This window comes from Vitis riparia, chromosome 9 (assembly GCF_004353265.1).
Source record: "Vitis riparia cultivar Riparia Gloire de Montpellier isolate 1030 chromosome 9, EGFV_Vit.rip_1.0, whole genome shotgun sequence".
In the NCBI taxonomy this organism is placed as follows: Eukaryota; Viridiplantae; Streptophyta; class Magnoliopsida; order Vitales; family Vitaceae; genus Vitis; species Vitis riparia.
Window position 1 is genome coordinate 21,094,425 of NC_048439.1, and position 18,932 is coordinate 21,113,356.

General features: G+C 30.7%; 1 protein-coding gene across 1 annotated transcript; it reads left to right on the top strand.

Moving 5' to 3' along the window:
- Positions 1–538: 538 nt before the first annotated feature.
- On the top strand, positions 539–14,633 carry LOC117921918 (receptor-like protein EIX2). Its single transcript, XM_034839866.1, has 3 exons — positions 539–982; positions 1,042–2,467; positions 14,557–14,633. The coding sequence occupies exons 1-3, from the start codon at positions 539–541 to the stop codon at positions 14,598–14,600; spliced, it is 1,914 nt and encodes a 637-aa protein (XP_034695757.1). The 3' UTR covers positions 14,601–14,633.
- Positions 14,634–18,932: the final 4,299 nt, after the last annotated feature.

Consider the following 18,932-nt stretch of genomic DNA (forward strand, 5'->3'; position numbering starts at 1 on the left):
TGTCGCCTCTCGGGTTCAGTTTCTCTAGCCTCAGTAGTTAATTTTACTATGCTTTCTGTTATATCCATGAGTTGGAACTACCTTGATTCAACAATTTTGGAATCGCTTGTAAATATCAGCAGCCTTACATTCATTGATCTAAGCTACAACAGATTAAACAGTATTCCTCTTGGTCTCAACCAGCTACCTAATCTGCAATACTTGAACCTGTATAGCAATGGAAATCTTACTGGCAATTGCTCTCAACAATTGAGGGAAGGTTGGAAAAAGATAGAGGTCCTCATTTTGGCTTCAAATAACTTCATGGGAAACTTCAAATAACTTTCACTGCTCTTCCTTAAATTTATTGCTTATGACTTTATAATTGGTATATATTATTATACTATATGTTAATAGATGATTTTTTTTTTCTTTTCTTTTTTTGTTCTTGGTGATTGCAGGTAGCATTCCTGAGTCCATTGGAAGCTTCTGCAACCTAAAATATTTGGACTTAGGCCATAATAACTTGACAGGAAGTTTACCTCAATTTCTGGAAGGAATGGAAAACTGCAGCTCTAAAAGTTATATGCCTTACTTGACTAATTTGATCCTGCCCAACAATCAATTAGTTGGCAAATTAGCAGAATGGTTGGGACTGCTTGAAAATCTTGTGGAACTAGACCTGTCATATAACGAGTTTGAAGGCCTTATCCCTGCTTCTTTAGGGGCATTGTCAAATCTTGAGAGCCTCAAACTAAACAATAACAGCCTTCAAGGTCCCATCCCTGCAACTTTAGGGTCATTGCAACACTTGACAGATATGTGGCTTGGAACTAACCAACTGAATGGGACTCTCCCAGATAGTTTTGGACAGCTTTCTGAATTACTTTGCCTGGAAGTTTCTTTCAATAGTTTGACAGGGATTCTCTCTGCAGAGCATTTCTCAAAGCTAAGTAAGTTGAAACATCTGTACATGCAGTCCAATTCAGGTTTCAATTTGAATGTAAATTCTAGTTGGGTCCCCCCTTTCCAGATCTGGGACCTTGCTTTTGGTTCATGCAGTTTAGGTCCTTCTTTCCAGCTTGGCTTCAGTCCCAAAAGGAGCTTGTGTCTCTTGATTTCTCAAACACTAGCATTTCAAGTCCCATACCAAACTGGTTTTGGAATCTTTCTTCTAATTTAGATTTCTTAAATCTTTCTCTCAATCACTTGCATGGCCAGTTACCAAATCCATTAAATGTTTCTCAATATGCATTGATTGATTTCAGCTCCAACCTCTTTGAAGGACCTATTCCTCTTCCAACCAAAACTATTGAATCACTAGATTTCTCCAACAATAATTTTTCGGGTCCCATCCCACCGAGCATAGGTGAATCCATTCCAAGCTTGAGGGTCCTTTCTCTCTCGGGTAATCAAATAACAGGAGTCATCCCAGCTTCTATAGGAGATATAAGGGGTCTTGATATCATTCATCTTTCATGGAATAGTTTGACAGGAAGCATTCCCTCAACCGTAATCAATTGCTCTTCCTTAAGAGTTCTAGACCTTGGAAACAATGACTTGTCCGGGAGAATTCCAGAACAGTTGGGTCAGTTAAAGTGGCTTCAATCTCTTCACATGGAAAACAACAAGCTCTCAGGAGGGCTGCCCTCATCTTTCCAAAATTTGTCTAGTTTGGAAACTCTTGATCTCAGTTACAACAGATTGTCAGGTAACATTCCAACATGGATTGGAGCTGCTTTTATGGGTCTTAAAATCCTTAACTGGAGGTCGAATGGGTTCTCTGGCAGTCTTCCTTCTGAGCTTTCATATCTACGTTCATTGCATGTCCTGGACCTCTCACAAAATAATTTGACTGGCAGCATTCCACCTACATTGGGTGGCCTCCAAGCAATGGCTCAAGAGAAAAATGTAAACCAATTTGTGTTATATGGGAGCTTTCAAGGCAGACGGTATGGAGGGCAATATTATGAAGAAAGCTTGGTTGTGAACATGAAAGGACAACGTCTAGAATATACCAGAACTCTTTCCCTTGTTACCAGTATAGACCTGTCTGGCAATAATTTAAGTGGAGAGTTTCCAGAGGCAATAACAGAATTATTTGGTTTGGTGGCTCTCAACCTGTCACGGAACCACATTACTGGCCAAATTCCTGAAAGCATTTCAAGGTTGAAGGAATTGTTATCTCTTGATCTATCAAGCAATAAGCTCTTCGGCACAATTCTTTCTAGCATGGCTTCATTATCTTTTTTGGGTTCTTTGAATCTATCAAACAACAACTTCTCTGGTAAGATTCCTTTTACAGGACAGATGACAACTTTTGATGAACTTGCCTTTGATGGAAACCCAGGTCTTTGCGGAGCTCCTCTTGTTGAAAAATGCCAAGATGAGGATTCTGATAAAGAGCACAGCACTGGTACCGATGAAAATGACAATCATTTCATTGATCGGTGGTTTTATTTGAGCGTCGGATTAGGGTTTGCAGCAGGTATTTTGGTTCCTTATTTTGTTTTAGTAAGCAGGAAATCTTGGTGTGATGCTTACTGGAATATTGTGGATGAAATCATTGATAAGACATTCTGGTTGAGAAGAAGAAGAAGAAGAAGAAGAGCAGCAACCTATACCAGAAGTCATGGAAGACAACAATAAATTTTACTTGTAAAGCTATATGCATACACTTTGAAAGTAAATTTGATCGTTTTCACATACTGGGTTGCCAACTTTAGTCATTTTCCATGCATGAAAAGTCTGCAAATCCAGTTCGTTTTCTTATCTCTAAGAATTTCAATTCTTCTTAACCCAAGTAACAAGCAATGAGAAAAATAGAAAGAAACACTTTAGTGTGCTCCACCATGTAAACCCTTTAACTTCTTGATGCATGATTTCCACACCTTTGGGGGAGGTAGGTACAATTATGTCTTCCGTGAATGATGCTATGAATGTGGAAAATTTTCTCATACTAATGAAATTTCTACCTCCTTGATGGAAAAAGTTTATAGGTTTATGAAAATTCTACAACATTATTGGCAACTTGTCCTCTTTAATCTAGAAAAAAGTCTATTTGATAGTGATTGAACAACTCCTTCACCATGTGTAAAGTTCAATATCATTTTGACCTGATATGTGCCAAGAAAGATTGAATTGGAGATATAAAAGAATTTATAAATATTTTTTTCCTTTTTATTTAAAAATGACCAGATAAAATTTTTAAATTTACAATATCAAAATTAATTCTCAAATTATTGTAGGTGAAATGAAAATTAGTTCTGAAAAAAAGTTGTGGGAATCATTATTACTAAATAGGAATAAATTTAATAAAAATTTTCAATGATTTTTTTAATATACATCTGATTTCATTTTATTCTCCCACGAAAATATTATTTTCATTTTCAATAAGATTTCAATTAAATTTAATTAATTAATATGGTATAAATTGAATTTAAAATGTTTTTACAAAATCAAAACAAAAAATAAAAATAAAAAATAAAACAATTTATCCAAATAAGTCTTTTTATTTTTATTTTTTTTAAAGTCCTTTTATAAAAATAACTTATCAAATATCCTTATTTTTATAAAATATAAAACTTTTTTTGGTTCTTTAACTTAAAAACAATTTCTAAAACAAGCATAAGAAATCATGATCAAACAATAAATTAAAAAAATTAAAATAAAATAAAGTACTTATTTGGGTTGTATTAAAAATGAATATTAAAATTATTTTTTTCTTATAGTAATTTTTGTTTCACTAGAATAAAAAAATTGTTTCATAATTAAAAAAAATTATTTATCTTTAACTCATACATAATTTTAGATTTAATTTTTATTTTTTAATAAGACTTAACTTAAATTTGATTTCATATTATTATAAATTAAATTTATAAAATAAAAGTAAAACATTGTTTTTAAAAACAATACAATTCTTTCACTACACAAGTTTTTTTTTTATTTAAAAAAAGCTATTTTTTAAAATATCTTGTCAAACACTCTTATATTTTAAAGTTAAAAAAAACTATTTTTTAATCTCTATTTTAAAAACACTGTTTGAAATTTATATATTTTTAAATTAGTTAATCTTTATATAATAGGAAAAAATTAAATGAGCTTGAAAAATATTTAAAAATAATTTATTGATCTTAAATTTATATTTTTTTTAATTTTTTTTCACTTTTTCTTTTATTCTACTTTCTTTCTTTATTTTTTTCTTTATATTTTCCTTAAATTTTTCGAGAACCAAACGTAGCGTATTCTAGCAATAATGTGAATTTAAAACCAAAGTTAAGAGTACCATGGATTCTTAATAAAAAGATCCACAAAGAAACAACAGTGAGAAAGTGACTTTAATTCCAAGAAATAGAAGAAAGAAACTGGCTTTAAACTCTGACATGTTTTTCAGCTTGAAAAATATTCAATTTTGACAAAAATATCCTACCTTTTTTTTTCTTGTAAAAATAATCTAATCATCTAAATGTTGAAGGACATTGATATATATATATATATACACATTAGCTTCCAAGTTCAAACATAAGATGGGTTAAATATACAAATTTAGAATCACTTCATCCATTTTAATGAATTGATCTTTTCAAAAATGATAAATCTAACAAAAAAACTTAAATAATAATTATTTAAAAATTAAAATATCATTTTTTTAATTTGATTTTGGATTTTTTTTTTGTTTTAATAAAAAATCGAAGCTAAAGAAATGGATAACTTTGCTGTAATGAAAGTTTCATTAAACATGACATAAATATATGTCCTAGTTAAAAACAAGGCTTCGCCAAAAAGTTATATTACCCTAATTTTTATATCATATTATTTTTATGTTTTAAGCTCCTTTTGATAAAACTATTCAAACACATGCGAGGAGGGCCTCTCTCTCTCTCATTCACCACCCCGGGGTTCTTAGGGGGGAAAAGAGATTTAAGTTGCTGAGCTGAACACCTTCCGAATGTTGGAAAGTTGCGTTCAGCTTGCCTCCTTTATCTGTCTCTTCTCCTTAGTTCCCTAACAACCTGTAATACCCCACACCCAAAAATTGGGTAAAATCATAATTTAAAAATTAATTAATTTAATAAAGATAGAAAAGTCTTTGGCTTTTAAAAACTTTAGGTATAAATTATATTTTCCCAATCTTCTCTATTTAGAAAACCATTTTATATAAAAATCAAAAAGATCGAAAGGTATAAGGTTGAAGATTTGGAGGTTTAGGGTTTAAAGATTAATTTTTTAGGTAATATTTTAATTATCATATTAGTATTTTATATTTGTTAATTAGATTTGAATAATTTAGAGATCTCAACTTAGATTAGGGTTTGTTTATTTAGGTTTTTTTAAATTAAAAAGATTGGAAATGGTGTTACACGCTATTGAAAGTAATATAATAATAATATATATAATATGGGTGAAATAATGGAATTGTGGTTAAATGATAGTTGGATGATGAGAATAATAATAATAATAATAATAATAGTTTTTTTTACAAGATTTAATTTAATTTAAGTATATAAAGAAATAAATAGTTAGGGTAAAATTAAAATTAGGAAGGAATATGAATTTTATAAAAATATGGAAATTTATTAAATTAATTTATTATTGTTTAGGAAGTTAAAAATAATATTATCTCTAATCATATTAACATAAGAAATTAATTAGAATTATTGAAAACTATATAAAATATTGTTCAAATTTGTATCTTTAGATAAATAATCAATAATAAATGTTGTGTATGATATTATGTTAAGTGATGAGTAAATTCTTAAAGCTAAATTTTTTAAGATCTTGAGTGTTTCTTCAAGGTAATGGAAATTAATGCAGATTTTGTAAAATGAAATAATTTTATTTTTATATTATATTTTGAAATGTGTAAAAATATTATTTATATTTATATGCATGGATCAAATATATGTTTTGTAGGAAAAATATGTTTGAACATTTTCTTTGTTTATGAAAAATGAAAATTGTGAATATATGATATTTTGTTTTGTAAGTTTAAATTAATGAAATGAAGTGTTTGACTCTGGTTTCTATGACCTTAGTCAAATGGATTATAATTGTTACATATTTGGGTCTAATCAATATGTTATAATAATTGATATTATATAACCCTAATTAATAGGTTATAATAGTTGAATTTATGACTTTAATCAACAATTATAATTATTGACATTTGGTTTTGTTCACCTTAAATGAAACAAATTTGAAACCAGCCATTCATTTGTGAAGTCCCCCTAATTAAGCATAATTTGTTATTTGATAAGAGTAAAGATATTTTGAATGTATTTGATTTGATTTTAATGAGAAATTTTTTTGGAATGAATATGAGAAAGTTTTGTTGAAAAGTTTGATTGTATTAACATTTTGAACTTAAAAGTTTTTTATGAAAATAATTATATGTTATATCTCCAGTTTGTGATTATAATTTAAAATGTTTTATCCATGAAACTGCATTGATATTCCTTATTAAGCTTTAAACTCATACCACTTCGTTAATAATTTTTTAGGTACTCTTAGTTTGGGCGATGCATGATGGCTAGATTGGGGATTTTTTTTTATTTGTTAGGATTTTGGTACAACTTTATTTTGCACATTATTTAGATGTTAAAATTTAATTATCATTTGAATTATTTAAGTTTGGAGTTATTTGGATAATAACACTTTAGTTGATATATTAGTTTTTAAAGTTAAGAATTGAGGATTATAAAATTTATTTATTTTACTACTCTAAATAGGAATTTGGTAATTGGTAATTTCTAATTATAAAATAAATATTTATATTGTTTCTACTTTGAATATTTAGGTTTAAGGTGTAAAATGATCGTCATACCCCTAAAATGGGTTTTGGGGTGTGACACAACCCCCTAATAGCTTCATATGTGAACTACTACCTAGGTATAGTGTCGTCGTCGGTCGATCGGCATGCTTCTCTCTCAATTTTTTAACTTGATCTGCCGATCGTTGTCCTTGCAATTAAACCTCCGGGGGTCAGGAGTCACCACTTCTCGTCTCAGTGAGAGATCGGCGCCAGTGTGAGCTAAATTGTTCTGTTAGTTGAATCTAACAATTCCTCATTGATTCCAACTAAGAACTTAAAAGGGAGTCTTCTATTTCACACTCTCAACTAAGTTGTCTCTACAGGGACCATATCAGCCAAAAGCTTCTTTGGCTCACTAAGAGTTTAAGTTTTATGGTTATATGGTAATTTTGTTAAAAAGAAAAAAAAACTTATACTTAAAAAAAGAAAAAAAGAAAAAAAAAAAAAAAAAAAAGTTGGTATTAAGGTATGAGAACATTGCTATATGTGAAATGTATGAATTAATAAATTATTTTTATATAATATCAATGTTATCTTTTAAAAGGTAAATGGGAAAGATAATTAAACATATAAACATAAGTAATTAAATCATTACCACAAAGGATTTGCAGGAAAAGAAAGTAAAAATAATAATAATTAAAAAAATAAATCAATAAATATTTAGAAATGAAATATAACAATAATATAGTTTTTCATAAAAAAAAAAGGGGGGCCGGGGTTGATTAATGCAGTTCTTGGACACAAAAAAAAAAAAAAAAATCCCACCAATAGTAGACAAAATAAAAACATCGCGAGTGACATAAAAGTTGAAACCATTGTCGATGACCTTTGAAGAAAGTGTCTAGCCCATCATCATGATTGTGAGTTTAAACAACAAAACACTAAGGAAAAAAAAATATATACTTTAGTAAAAATCATATTTTAAAATACATATATATTAGTATTTTAATAAAACTATAAATTATATTTTTCTATAAAAATAAATAATAAAATTATTTTATATAGTCAAACTACAATAGGTGAACAAATAACAAAAGGGAAAACACAAACACCCACTTCAAATTAATTCCCTTTGTCTTTTCACAACCAAAACTACAAGACTCCACAATCCATCCGTATTAAATTCAAAACAAAAACACTCGCATTCATCAATATTAATTCTTGATCATTATCAACAAATACACAAGACAAACACCCACCTCAAAAAATTTTCTGAGTTGTCATACCCGTATATATTACTATGATTTTATGGTGTTGTAATGACTAATGAGGAAAAAAAAAAAAATCAGCGGGTGGTAAGGGTGAGCGGACGAGAACAGATGGCGCAGAAGTAATTGGTCTTGGTTTTGCGGGAGACAGGGATACAGCAGACATGCAAATTGCAGTCAAGAAGCGTTGCAACAACAGGGCCTCCACAGCATGGGCACACAGCTCCGGCTCCCTCTCTTTTTATCACCTTCTTTCTCAGATCAAACACTTGGAATATACTCATCTTTGTCTTCTTCTTCTTCCTTTATTTCCACCACTGATACTTAATTCCTTGGTGTCTCTACTGCTGGTCGAGGAATATATATATATATATATATATAGATAGATCATTGAGCTGAGAAGTTTCCTTGAGAATCTGTAAGGATGTTTTCCAGGAAAATTCCAGAGGAAAATGGCTGGCAAGTTCCTTGTCGATGGATTACGGGCCAACAGCTTTTTGGTGGGGCCCTTCAAAGTCGGTGTATTGAATTGGATCAGATGGGGTTGCATTTGAGTGCAATTTCGTTTATAAACCATTACACAATTAAAATATTTATTTATTATTATTATTATAAAATAGATATATTAAAAATAAAAATGATTAATATATGTAATTGAAACAATTTACTTCTTTTTAAGGTATGTAAAGTAAATCATTATTTTATCTTATTATTAAAATAATAATTTTGTTTTTTTTTAATATCCAGCCTAGAGACTGAAATGTTAAAAAATAAAATCAACACCCCTATTCAAGTATTATTTTCAAAAATATTATAAAATTATTTTATTATTAAAAATATAAATTTTTAGATTTCTATCCCCGAGTTCGTAATGCGTGGATGACTCACGCCTGAGTAGATTAATTATTACATCCAGCAAACTATTAATTATTGCAAATTAATACAACTGTATTTTTTAAAATACAAGTTGGATGACTCACCCAACTTGTATTTCCTTTATCTTTTGGGTAATCGACTAACAGGGACTATCCCATATTCCATAGGACACCTTACTTTTCTTTAAGTCATGGATTTTTCAAGTAAAAATTTGATTGGAAGCATTCCTTCTACCATAAATAATCGCTCTAGCCTAATTGTTCTAGACCTTGGAAATAACAATTTGTCTGGAATGATACCAAAGTTATTGGGTCAGTTACAATTGTTGGAATCACTACACCTGAACCACAACAAGCTTTCAAGAGAGCTCCCCTCATCTCTGCAAAATTTAACAAGTTTGGATGTCCTTGATCTCGATTACAATAGATTTTTAGGTCAGGTTCCTGCTTGGATTGGAGCTGCTTTTGTAAATCTTGTAATACTCAACTTGAAGTCGAATATATTTTTTGAAAGACTTCCTTCCCAACTTTCAAATTTAAGCTCCATGCATGTCTTAGACAATGCAGAAAACAATTTGATGGGTGAAATTCCAGTCACTTTGATTGAGCTTAAAGCTATGGCTCAGGAGCAATTGAATATATATATCTGTTAAATATGAATGTCAACTCCTTGTATGACGAAAGATTAGTTGTGATTACCAAAGGCCAAAGTCTAGAATATACAAGGACTCTTTCTCTTGTTGTTAGCATAGATTTATCTAGTGATAATTTAAGTGGAGAGTTTCCCCAAAGAATAACAAAATTAAATGGTTTGGTGGTTCTGAACTTGTCCAGGAATCAGATCACTGGCCAAATTCTTGAAAGCATTTCATTATTGCGTTAATTGTCCTCTCTTGATCTGTCAAGTAATGAGCTTTTCAGAACCATTCCTTCAAGCATGTCCTCATTAACATTCTTGGGTCATTTGAATTTGTCAAATAATAATTTTTCTAGTAAGATCCCTTTTATAGGGCAAATGACAACTTTCACTGAGTCAACCTTTGTTAGGAAGCTTAATCTTTGAGGAGTTCTACTGCTCACAAAATGCCAAGATGAAGATCCAAATAAAAAGCAAAGTGTTATTGAAGACAAAAATGGTAGTGACTATATTGATCAATGGTTTTACTTTAGCGTTGGCTTGGGATTTGTGATGGACATTTTAGTTCCATATCTTGCCTTAGCAACAAAGAAATCTTGGTGTGAGACCCATTTTGATTTTGTGGATAAAATTGTCAAATGGTTTGAGAAAATAAAGGTTATGTTTAATTAAGAAAAACACCCAAAGGGGGAGGAGGGGGAGGGTGAATTGGGTTTTTTAAAAACTTTTCCAACACAACAAGTTCAAACAAAATATAAACAAAAATAAAGAGATAGAGTTAGAGAATTCAAACTCGGGTTTTATAGTGGTTTGATTAGCACTTCCTTGCCTATGTCCACTCTCCTCAATCTCCTAACCAAGTGAGGGTTCCACTAACTTGAAGTTTCAACCAAGCTTCTAATCTTCTTACACTTGGATTCCGACTCCAATGGGCTCTTATCTCTTCAAGATTCAAACATGTTGAAGGCTTTAACACTCAGTTTTTACAAGAATGAATCCTCAACCTAGCTCAAAGAGAGCTCAAATACAAAACAAAGTTAGGATGATTCACAAGGGTGCACTAAATGATATGCAAGTGATGATTTAATGCACTAAGAAAGAAATGAGAGCTTTCAGGCCAAGAATAGGTAGGTAGACAATTAATTGCAAGTGTTCTCTATCTCATAAATGAAATGGAGCTCTTAATTTATAGGTTTTAAGCTTGGGAGCCAAAAACAACAAAATGCAGCCTCGACCAGTCGAGTTAGGGGTCGACTAGTTCACTAGTCATTTGAGCATTTAATGCTTTGGCAGGTTACCGTTACTTCGACCGGACCTCAACCGGGAATGGGTGAACCTCAACCGGGAAGAGGAAGCTACTGGATGAGAGAGAGTGTTTTTGACACTCCTCGATCGGACCTCGATCGGACAAGGGCAACCGGTCGACCAGTTCCCCAACCGATTGAGCTGATTGGCTAGAGCCTTGACCGGTTTAGCCTTTTGATCCCGAAAACCTATCTTTTTCAATTCCTTTCTTTTCTAACACTTAGGCAAAGTCTTTAGGTGAATTAATATATCAATTTTAAAATATTTTTCTTAAGGTACATTTAATAAAAATCGGGTTTTAACGAAATCGAAATTTTAAAGGATAAACCGAGTTTTCAAAAATGCATGAAACGATATGAAAAACCTAAGTGCACCCATGCATTCATCTTACATTCGTTTCCTATGATCAAAATACTTCCAAAAGTCTCGATCTTGTATCCATTTGGCCCTTTGATGAATTTTCGAATTTTCGAATTTATATCTGAGATTTTTTACCATTTAAACCAATTAGTCACTTAACCATGGTTTATTATCATTAAAACCCGATTAAGAAAACCCTTGAGCTAATATGGTTGTTAAGAGGAAGAGCAACTTATACCATAAATCACCCGTGAATAAGGTAAATTTTGTTTGTGGATCTTTGTTTGTTTTATATATCAGTATAAGCTTTGGAAGCCAATTTTATCACATTGCAATAGATGAAAAGTCTTGGCTTTTAATTTATTCATAGGTAATTATTTAATATATTAGTTTTGGGCATGGATTTTGTACTCTTTTCTAATTTCTAATTTGAGTAGGATATGATGGTCATATTACAATATCATGTCAAATATTTCTTTTTCATGTCCTAAAATTAGTATTCTATAAAAACATTTGATTAGTTCAACTTAAGATATTAGTATTCTTTTCATATTTAGCCCTAGCGTTTGGTTGCCGTGAAGGTGTAGGAAAATGAAAGAAAAATCAATTTGAATTTTGAATTTTTGTAGAGTGATATTGAAGCTGCCTAGCCCTAGCACTTGTAATAGTAAAAATTCAATTTTGTCACCACTGTTACTGTTGATTTGCTCAGAATTTTCTAGCAGTGTCGATGGATTAATTTTTTTTACAATTTCTACTTTCTCTCTCTATCAGCATGTAAGCGTCCAATATTATCTGTATATTTGACTGAAATTTATAGAAATGGACGGTGTTGATGATTAGCAGAAGAATCTGGAAGAGGAAAAGCTTCGATTTTAAGGTTCCCTCTCTATAATCGCATATGCAATTCATTTTTGGGTTTGATTGCGTGAATCGTCAACACTTCTATCTTGATTTTTTTTTTTTTTTTTTTAGTTTTTTCAAAAACCGTTACCCTTCGTTTGGTTGCGGAGAAAACCGAGAGGAAATGGATAGGGGGAGAAATTTTCATGATTATGTGTCGTATTTTCTTCTGGTTTTTTGAAAATGAAAATTCCCTCTCAACTAATGTCAAGTGCTTATAATAGGTTTAATTCCGTGGGAGAAATTAATGATGAACGATTTGGCATTCAGGATTTTGATTACTATTATTATTATTGTTGTTGTTTTATTTTTTGTTTTTCTTATATTTTCTTGGTATACAAACAAGGTATTAAGGTTTCAGAATTTCATTTCACATAAATTGGTTGATGATTGTTTTATGTTAGATGTATGGTGTGGGTATTATGGTAGTTTAATTATTTGTTACAGGCATTTATGTAAATGAACGCACTGAATGACCATCTATGAATTAGTTGTTATGCTATTGTGTTGCAACTTATATGATTTTAATCCGGATATATATGCAGGCCTTGTAAAAGTAATGTTTTCCAGCAATAGTTCAAATAGTGCACCTATCTTATATTTTCCAGCAACTAATGTTTAGTTCATCTTATTTTCACTTTGTGTGATTAATAGAATTTAATATTCTTTAGGTTATGTTTGGTTCCCGGAAAATACTAAGGAAAGAAAAAAAATGCAAAGGAAAATGATTTTTTCATGTTTGGTCGTCATATGAAAAATATCAAAGAAAATCAAATATAATTAAAACTAATTAAAAGCTTATATATTTTTAAATTATTTAATCTTTATATTAATGAGTTAAAATAAATAAAATGAGTTTGAAGTAACAAAAAAAATAATTTATCAACTTTTAATCTATTTTTTTATTTTCCTTCACTTTTTCTTTCCTTCTACTTTTCCTTTGTATTTTCTTTCCCTTGCATTTTCCTTCAAAATTTTTGGGAACCAAACATAGCCTAAATGAAATTTTATTCAGGAAATGTAATTTTTGTCGAAACTAGCACTATGGTTAGTGAGAGTGTGGTATCTGAAATAGCAGAAAGTAGGCAAGAGGAGCAGAACAATGAAACCTAGAAGGAGAGTGGGGCTTCAAAGCCCTAGCCGGAGAAGGATTCAAAGTCTAGACATAATGATCTCATGCTCAAGTCTGTTCATCCAAACAACCAAGAATTTGGGGTCAACCCTGTTTTAGGGTTTCAAGTAAAATCTGATTCTATTTCTACTGATTCTGTGTCAATTAATGGAAAGAATGAACTAGAGGATAACATGCTACTATTTGAGAGTATGCAAATTGATTTGAAGTATACTTTTGATGAATCTCTCATGACATTTCATACTTCATACTTCATACTTCTTATGATTCTGGGAGTTACCATGAAAAATTTGTTTCACTCAATGTCATTCTGAGAGGATAACATGCTGCAATATTTTGCATTAACGGGCTAGATATTGTTTAGCATGGTCCTCCTCCTTTTTGGACCAAGGATCTGTTTTCAGGCCCTGTTTCTGTGATGTATTTCTGATTATCTTAGATTTCACCCGTATAAGAGAATGGAAAGCTAAAAAGTAGAAATGTGTGGATTTTACTTATGTGTTCCTTTTAAACAAATGAGTAGCAAGGAAACCAAGGGTGGGCAGAGAGTCATTGCTCACAGAATGGTGAAGGGTCATTCAAGAATAACCATGTAGCATCTTTGCCTCCATCCAAGTTCTCTTATGCAATCAAAATCTAAAAGCTTGTCGGCATCGTTAGCCTAAGCAAATATGAACTTTTATGTAGTGGCTCGGTCAAGACTAACTAGGAACTCTTTTAGGTCTCCTTGATTTGTGCTCTCATCACAGATTCTGCTCCTTTCATGTGTAAAACAATTTGTTATTCATAATGATGTGCAAGTGTTAATTTTGAATTGCTTTATTGAATTAAATAACATTTTTTATTTTATAATTAGTTTGAGCTAATCTGTTTTAAGAGCAATGAGAGTAGAATGCAGTTCTGGATTTGATGGTCCTGATTTGCTGAGTATTTAAGAAAATAAGAAAGTATTGGAATGATTGATGCTTGAACATGGCATTTATGCCTTTCATTTTCCAAATGGTTTCAGGCAACAATTCTCCTTGTGATTCCTGGACTTGGTAAATTGGGTTAGGTTAATGTCCATTGGTACTAAACCAACCTATACCCAACCAAAGCCACCCAAAATTTTAGCCTAGCACTCATGGAATTAAAACTAGGAATTTTCGGCAATAGGCACCTAAGCTCCCTAAACTTTTGTGAAAAATACCATCAAGGCATTCAACTTGTTTTTCTTCTTGGCTATGATTGCTCGTTCAATTAATATCACTTTTGAAACCATCCTAGAAGTTTTTTCTTTTGATCACCAATGTTTATCCTTCATTTCAAATGGAAAATTTGTGTAAAATCAAACTCTCATTTTGCAGTGGATATAATATGGCACCTGAATATGCAATGCCGGGGTATTTAACCAATAAAGCAGATGTTTACAGTTTTAGAATTGTTGCCTTGGAAATTGCCAGTGGAAGAAGCAACATTACTTATAGGATCTTTAAGGATGAATGGCTTCATCGTCTAAACTACAAGCTATAAAACCTGTTGAGAACCCAGAGTGAGTATAAATTTCCCAGCTTGATCAAAGTGGAAGTGAATAGGATCAGAATCATGAACCCTTAACCATGGCTCTTGATTTATATATATAAATATATAGTCATCACATCATGGCAACTACATTTTCCTATCTTGGGCCGAAGTTATATTCTAATTGATGGCATCCTTTGGACCATTTTCCTTGTTCATGACTTTATATGGATAAAATAGTCTCTCTTGAACAAAAATTTGCTCGCTACATCAAAATTGCCCCAGTACTACTAATACTTACATGTATTGCTTCCTTTTCAACCTTAAACGAAGAAGTAGGTAGTATATGCTCTCTTCCTGAATGACTTCAATTATACAAATTGTGTGGTATTACCGTATTAGTAATAAGACATCATCAAGGACTTGCCTGGACCACTCTGAGCAAACCCCTGTATTAGCATGCCTCTTTCTAGGTAGCAGGCTAGCTAAGCACATCCCATTCATCACATACCAAATATTAAACTCATTCAATGAGGTTGTGACATTTCCATGGCTTCATTCAGCACATGTTGAAACAAATAATAGTCTTATTGCCTGAGTCCATATCGCTTGATTTAAACACAAGCAATTCTCTTACTGTTTTTTCTTTGTTTCTTGATTTCTAGGCACTCATTAAAAGGGAGTGGGAATTTGATGGATCTAGTCTACCCCAGATGGCTTAGACTTCAACAAGGAAGAGATCATGGCGATGATGATCAACAACATAGCTCTCTTGTGCACAGTCTCTCCAACATTCACGCTAGCTATGTCATCAGTTGTGAACATGCTTGATGGCAGAACTGCTATTCAGGACATTGTTTCTGAGTGCTCCTTGTGACGATTTAAAGATCAAGAAGATGAAGAAGCATTATGGCTACATCTAAGAAAAGAGCACGGGTTTAGCATGATTTAAAAATTAATTTTGCCTTTTTGGCTATAAAATTAATTTTTTATTATAAAAAATAATTATTCAAAGACTTATAGCGACAACCTTGCCACAAAAATTTTAGTGGACAATTTTTTTTTGCCATGAAATGCTACTTTTTAAGTACAAATTAGTACATGGAAAAAGCTCATGTTTGTGGTAGTTTAATGAGAAGGAAAAATGACTAAAATTATTTTAATGAGAAAAGAAGACTTCAATCAAGGTATAACTTTGTGAGTAAACAAAATGTTGTAACATAGTACGTCTACACTTCATATAGATAAACTAGTTCATATAAGTATTTTCTCTTTATTATAGTAATATTTTTCTATTTTTCTTTTATTTTTATATGAACAAAGGTGATTATGTGGAGTAAAATCTATTTTCCCTATATAATGATTGTTAGGAAGTGTCCCGAATTCTTGATTAGTATAAATTCTTTTTTTGTAAAGAATATTATATATAATATTTCTAGGTGGATATATATTGTAGTATTAGACTTCTTTATAGAATAAGGAAGGTAGTTGGAAATGTCTCTATAAATATTCTAGGTCTTGGGGAAAAAGTTATGAGATGGAGATGGGCTTGTAAAGACTATACGAGGTGAATAGAGATGTGAGGAAGAACGAGAGGTACTCGGTGGAGTGAGAGGGCTCATGGTAGGGTAGGGATACGAAGAGTGGGGAAACATGGGATGTTTCGAGAACCCAATAGTTGTATTTGGTTATATCCTTTGTAATGTTTTGGTTCTATCTTTTGTAATATTCTTTATTGTATGGTGGAATGATTCTATCTCATGTGTGGATGTAGGCATGGTTGATCGAACTACATTAAAACCTCGTGTACCATTTGTGTTGATTATTTTATCTTTGTGTTCTTGATTAACGATGTTTGCATCAAAGCTTCTGCCATCGTAATAAACTGGTATTAGAGCTTTGAGTTTAAGATTTCTGGAAAAGTAAAAGATCACAGAGCACACAAGATGAAAACAAAAGGAATTTTCATTTAAAGGTGGAGTCGATTGCTCTCTCATGGTGATATGATACAAAAACTTGTCTCATGGAGAGTTTGAAGATTGACTTCATGGAATTTGGTTTAAGGTGGAGATTGTTAGGAAGTGTCACAAATTCCTAATCAGTATAAATTCTTTTTTTGTAAAGAATATTATATAGAATATTTCTAGGTTGATATATATTGTAATATTGAACTTATTTATAAAATAAGGAAGGTTGTTGGAAATATCTCTACAAATATTCTAGGTCATGAGGGGAAAAAGTTATGAGATGGAGATGAGCTCGTAAGAATTATACGAGGTGGATAGAGATGTGAGGAAGAACAGAAGGTACCCGGTGGAGCGACAAGGCTTATGGTAGGGTTATGGTTTTGTCCTTTGTAATGTTCTTTATTGTATAGTGGAATGATTCTCTCTCATTCGTGGATGTAGGCATGGTTGGCCGAACCACGTTAAAACCTTGTGTACCGTTTGTGTTGATTATTTTATCTTTGTGTTCTTCATTAACGATGTTTGCATCAAAGCTTCCACTGTCGTAATAATGGTGTTATTTAACAATTTTCTTTTAATTTAAATTAGTGTATTATTAATATGATGGATTTGCATTATGATATAAAAATATTGTTTTGATGACTAAGTAGAAACTTGTTTTATCCAATATTATAAAAAGAAAAATCATCTTAATCAGAAAATTAAATGACCAAGTCAGGGTATTTTTTTTTTTCATTTTTGTTTTAAATTTTGGGGAATGTTTTACTTGAACATGGTTTAGCTTTTTGACTTGTTAACATAGTTAATACTATGTAGAGGATAAAGTTCCTTTAGTATTGGTCATGATCAAACAAAATAAAGACCGATATGATTTCAATTTTAAGGTTTTTTAGATTTCGTATAAATTCATCCTTAGAAATTTTACTTAAACATCATGAGACTTTTTTACTTGACAAAACTTAACAACATGGTCTACACTTTATATAAAATAAATATTCTTTATCATGGGCTTATTATCAATATGACCTTGTGACATGGCAAACTTTTACAAAGTGGTCTACACTTCATACAAAATAAATATTCTTTATTGTGGATCATGATCAAGAAAAATGTGGACTATTATGATTTTATTTTTAAATGGATATTTATTCTCCATTTTTATGTAATTTAAAATTTGTATAATAATAAAAATTTGGAAGAAACTAATCTTTTACAGCAAAAGGCGATATGATTATGTGTATGTTTTTTATTACTTGGACATCAAAAATTAAGTTTGTGGATTGGATCAAATTATTTTCTAATACTATTTTCCTTTAAAGTTAAAAATGATTTCTTAAGTTGTCAAACATATATATATATAATATAATTTATTATGCATGTATAAGAGAACAAATTGGATGCAATTAAATAATCGTAATGATGCTACTTCGGCGCATGTAGATTTGAATTAACTTTCTTTATTTTGATGTTTGCTTTTATGAGTTAATCAAGATTAGATGTAGTAATTGAATTATGTGTCCTTCAATTTTTAATTTTTTTTTTTACAATTATATATAATAAATCTTTAATTTTATAATATTATTATTCAAGTTAGTCTTCTCTCATTTATAATAATTTGAGAACATTAAACTTATCTACTATTATTACTTAAGTAGGCAACATTTTCCATAGATTCAAATATTTGAAAAGATATCACTACTTCAATAAGGTTATAAAGTTTTTTTATATTATGAATAATGGGATGGTTGTTAACTTAGTTGCTTTATGATGTTATATGTTTTGGACCTAATAATGGTTACATTCAATAACAGATTATAACTTTTTCCACGGGTCATTCACAATGAGAGAAGACATAGATCAGTATTACATAAATTTTTTTGACTTATATAGATATTTATTGTCCTTTTTAATTTTTTGATAAGACATTTTACACTTTTTAGAAAAATAAACTAGTTTTTTTTGTAAATGAAAACAAAAATTAGTAAATGTTTTTATCATTTTCTAAGTGGCCAATAACTTTCCATGACTTATTTAACTAAGTGAAGTAAAAAAAAAATTGTCAACCTTCTTTTAACTATTCTGCATAAATAGATTTTTATTGAAATTCCTTGATAGCTTCTACTTATTGGATTTTAGCATCTTATGACTAAAATAAATGTTTTGAAATTTTTAAGTTTTGAGTATTAGCTGAGAAGATTTTCTATTTTTTTTTTTATATTTTACTTTAGCTATTCTTCATTTATTATTATGTAAAA

Bases quoted from the DNA above. Each gene is read 5' to 3' on its own strand.
- LOC117921918 (XM_034839866.1), top strand. From the start codon at position 539: ATGGAAAACTGCAGCTCTAAAAGTTATATGCCTTACTTGACTAATTTG. The intron at 983-1,041 runs GTAAATTCTAGT...TGGTTCATGCAG, and splicing joins ATTCAGGTTTCAATTTGAAT to TTTAGGTCCTTCTTTCCAGC. The intron at 2,468-14,556 runs GTATTTTGGTTC...CTCATTTTGCAG, and splicing joins CGGATTAGGGTTTGCAGCAG to TGGATATAATATGGCACCTG.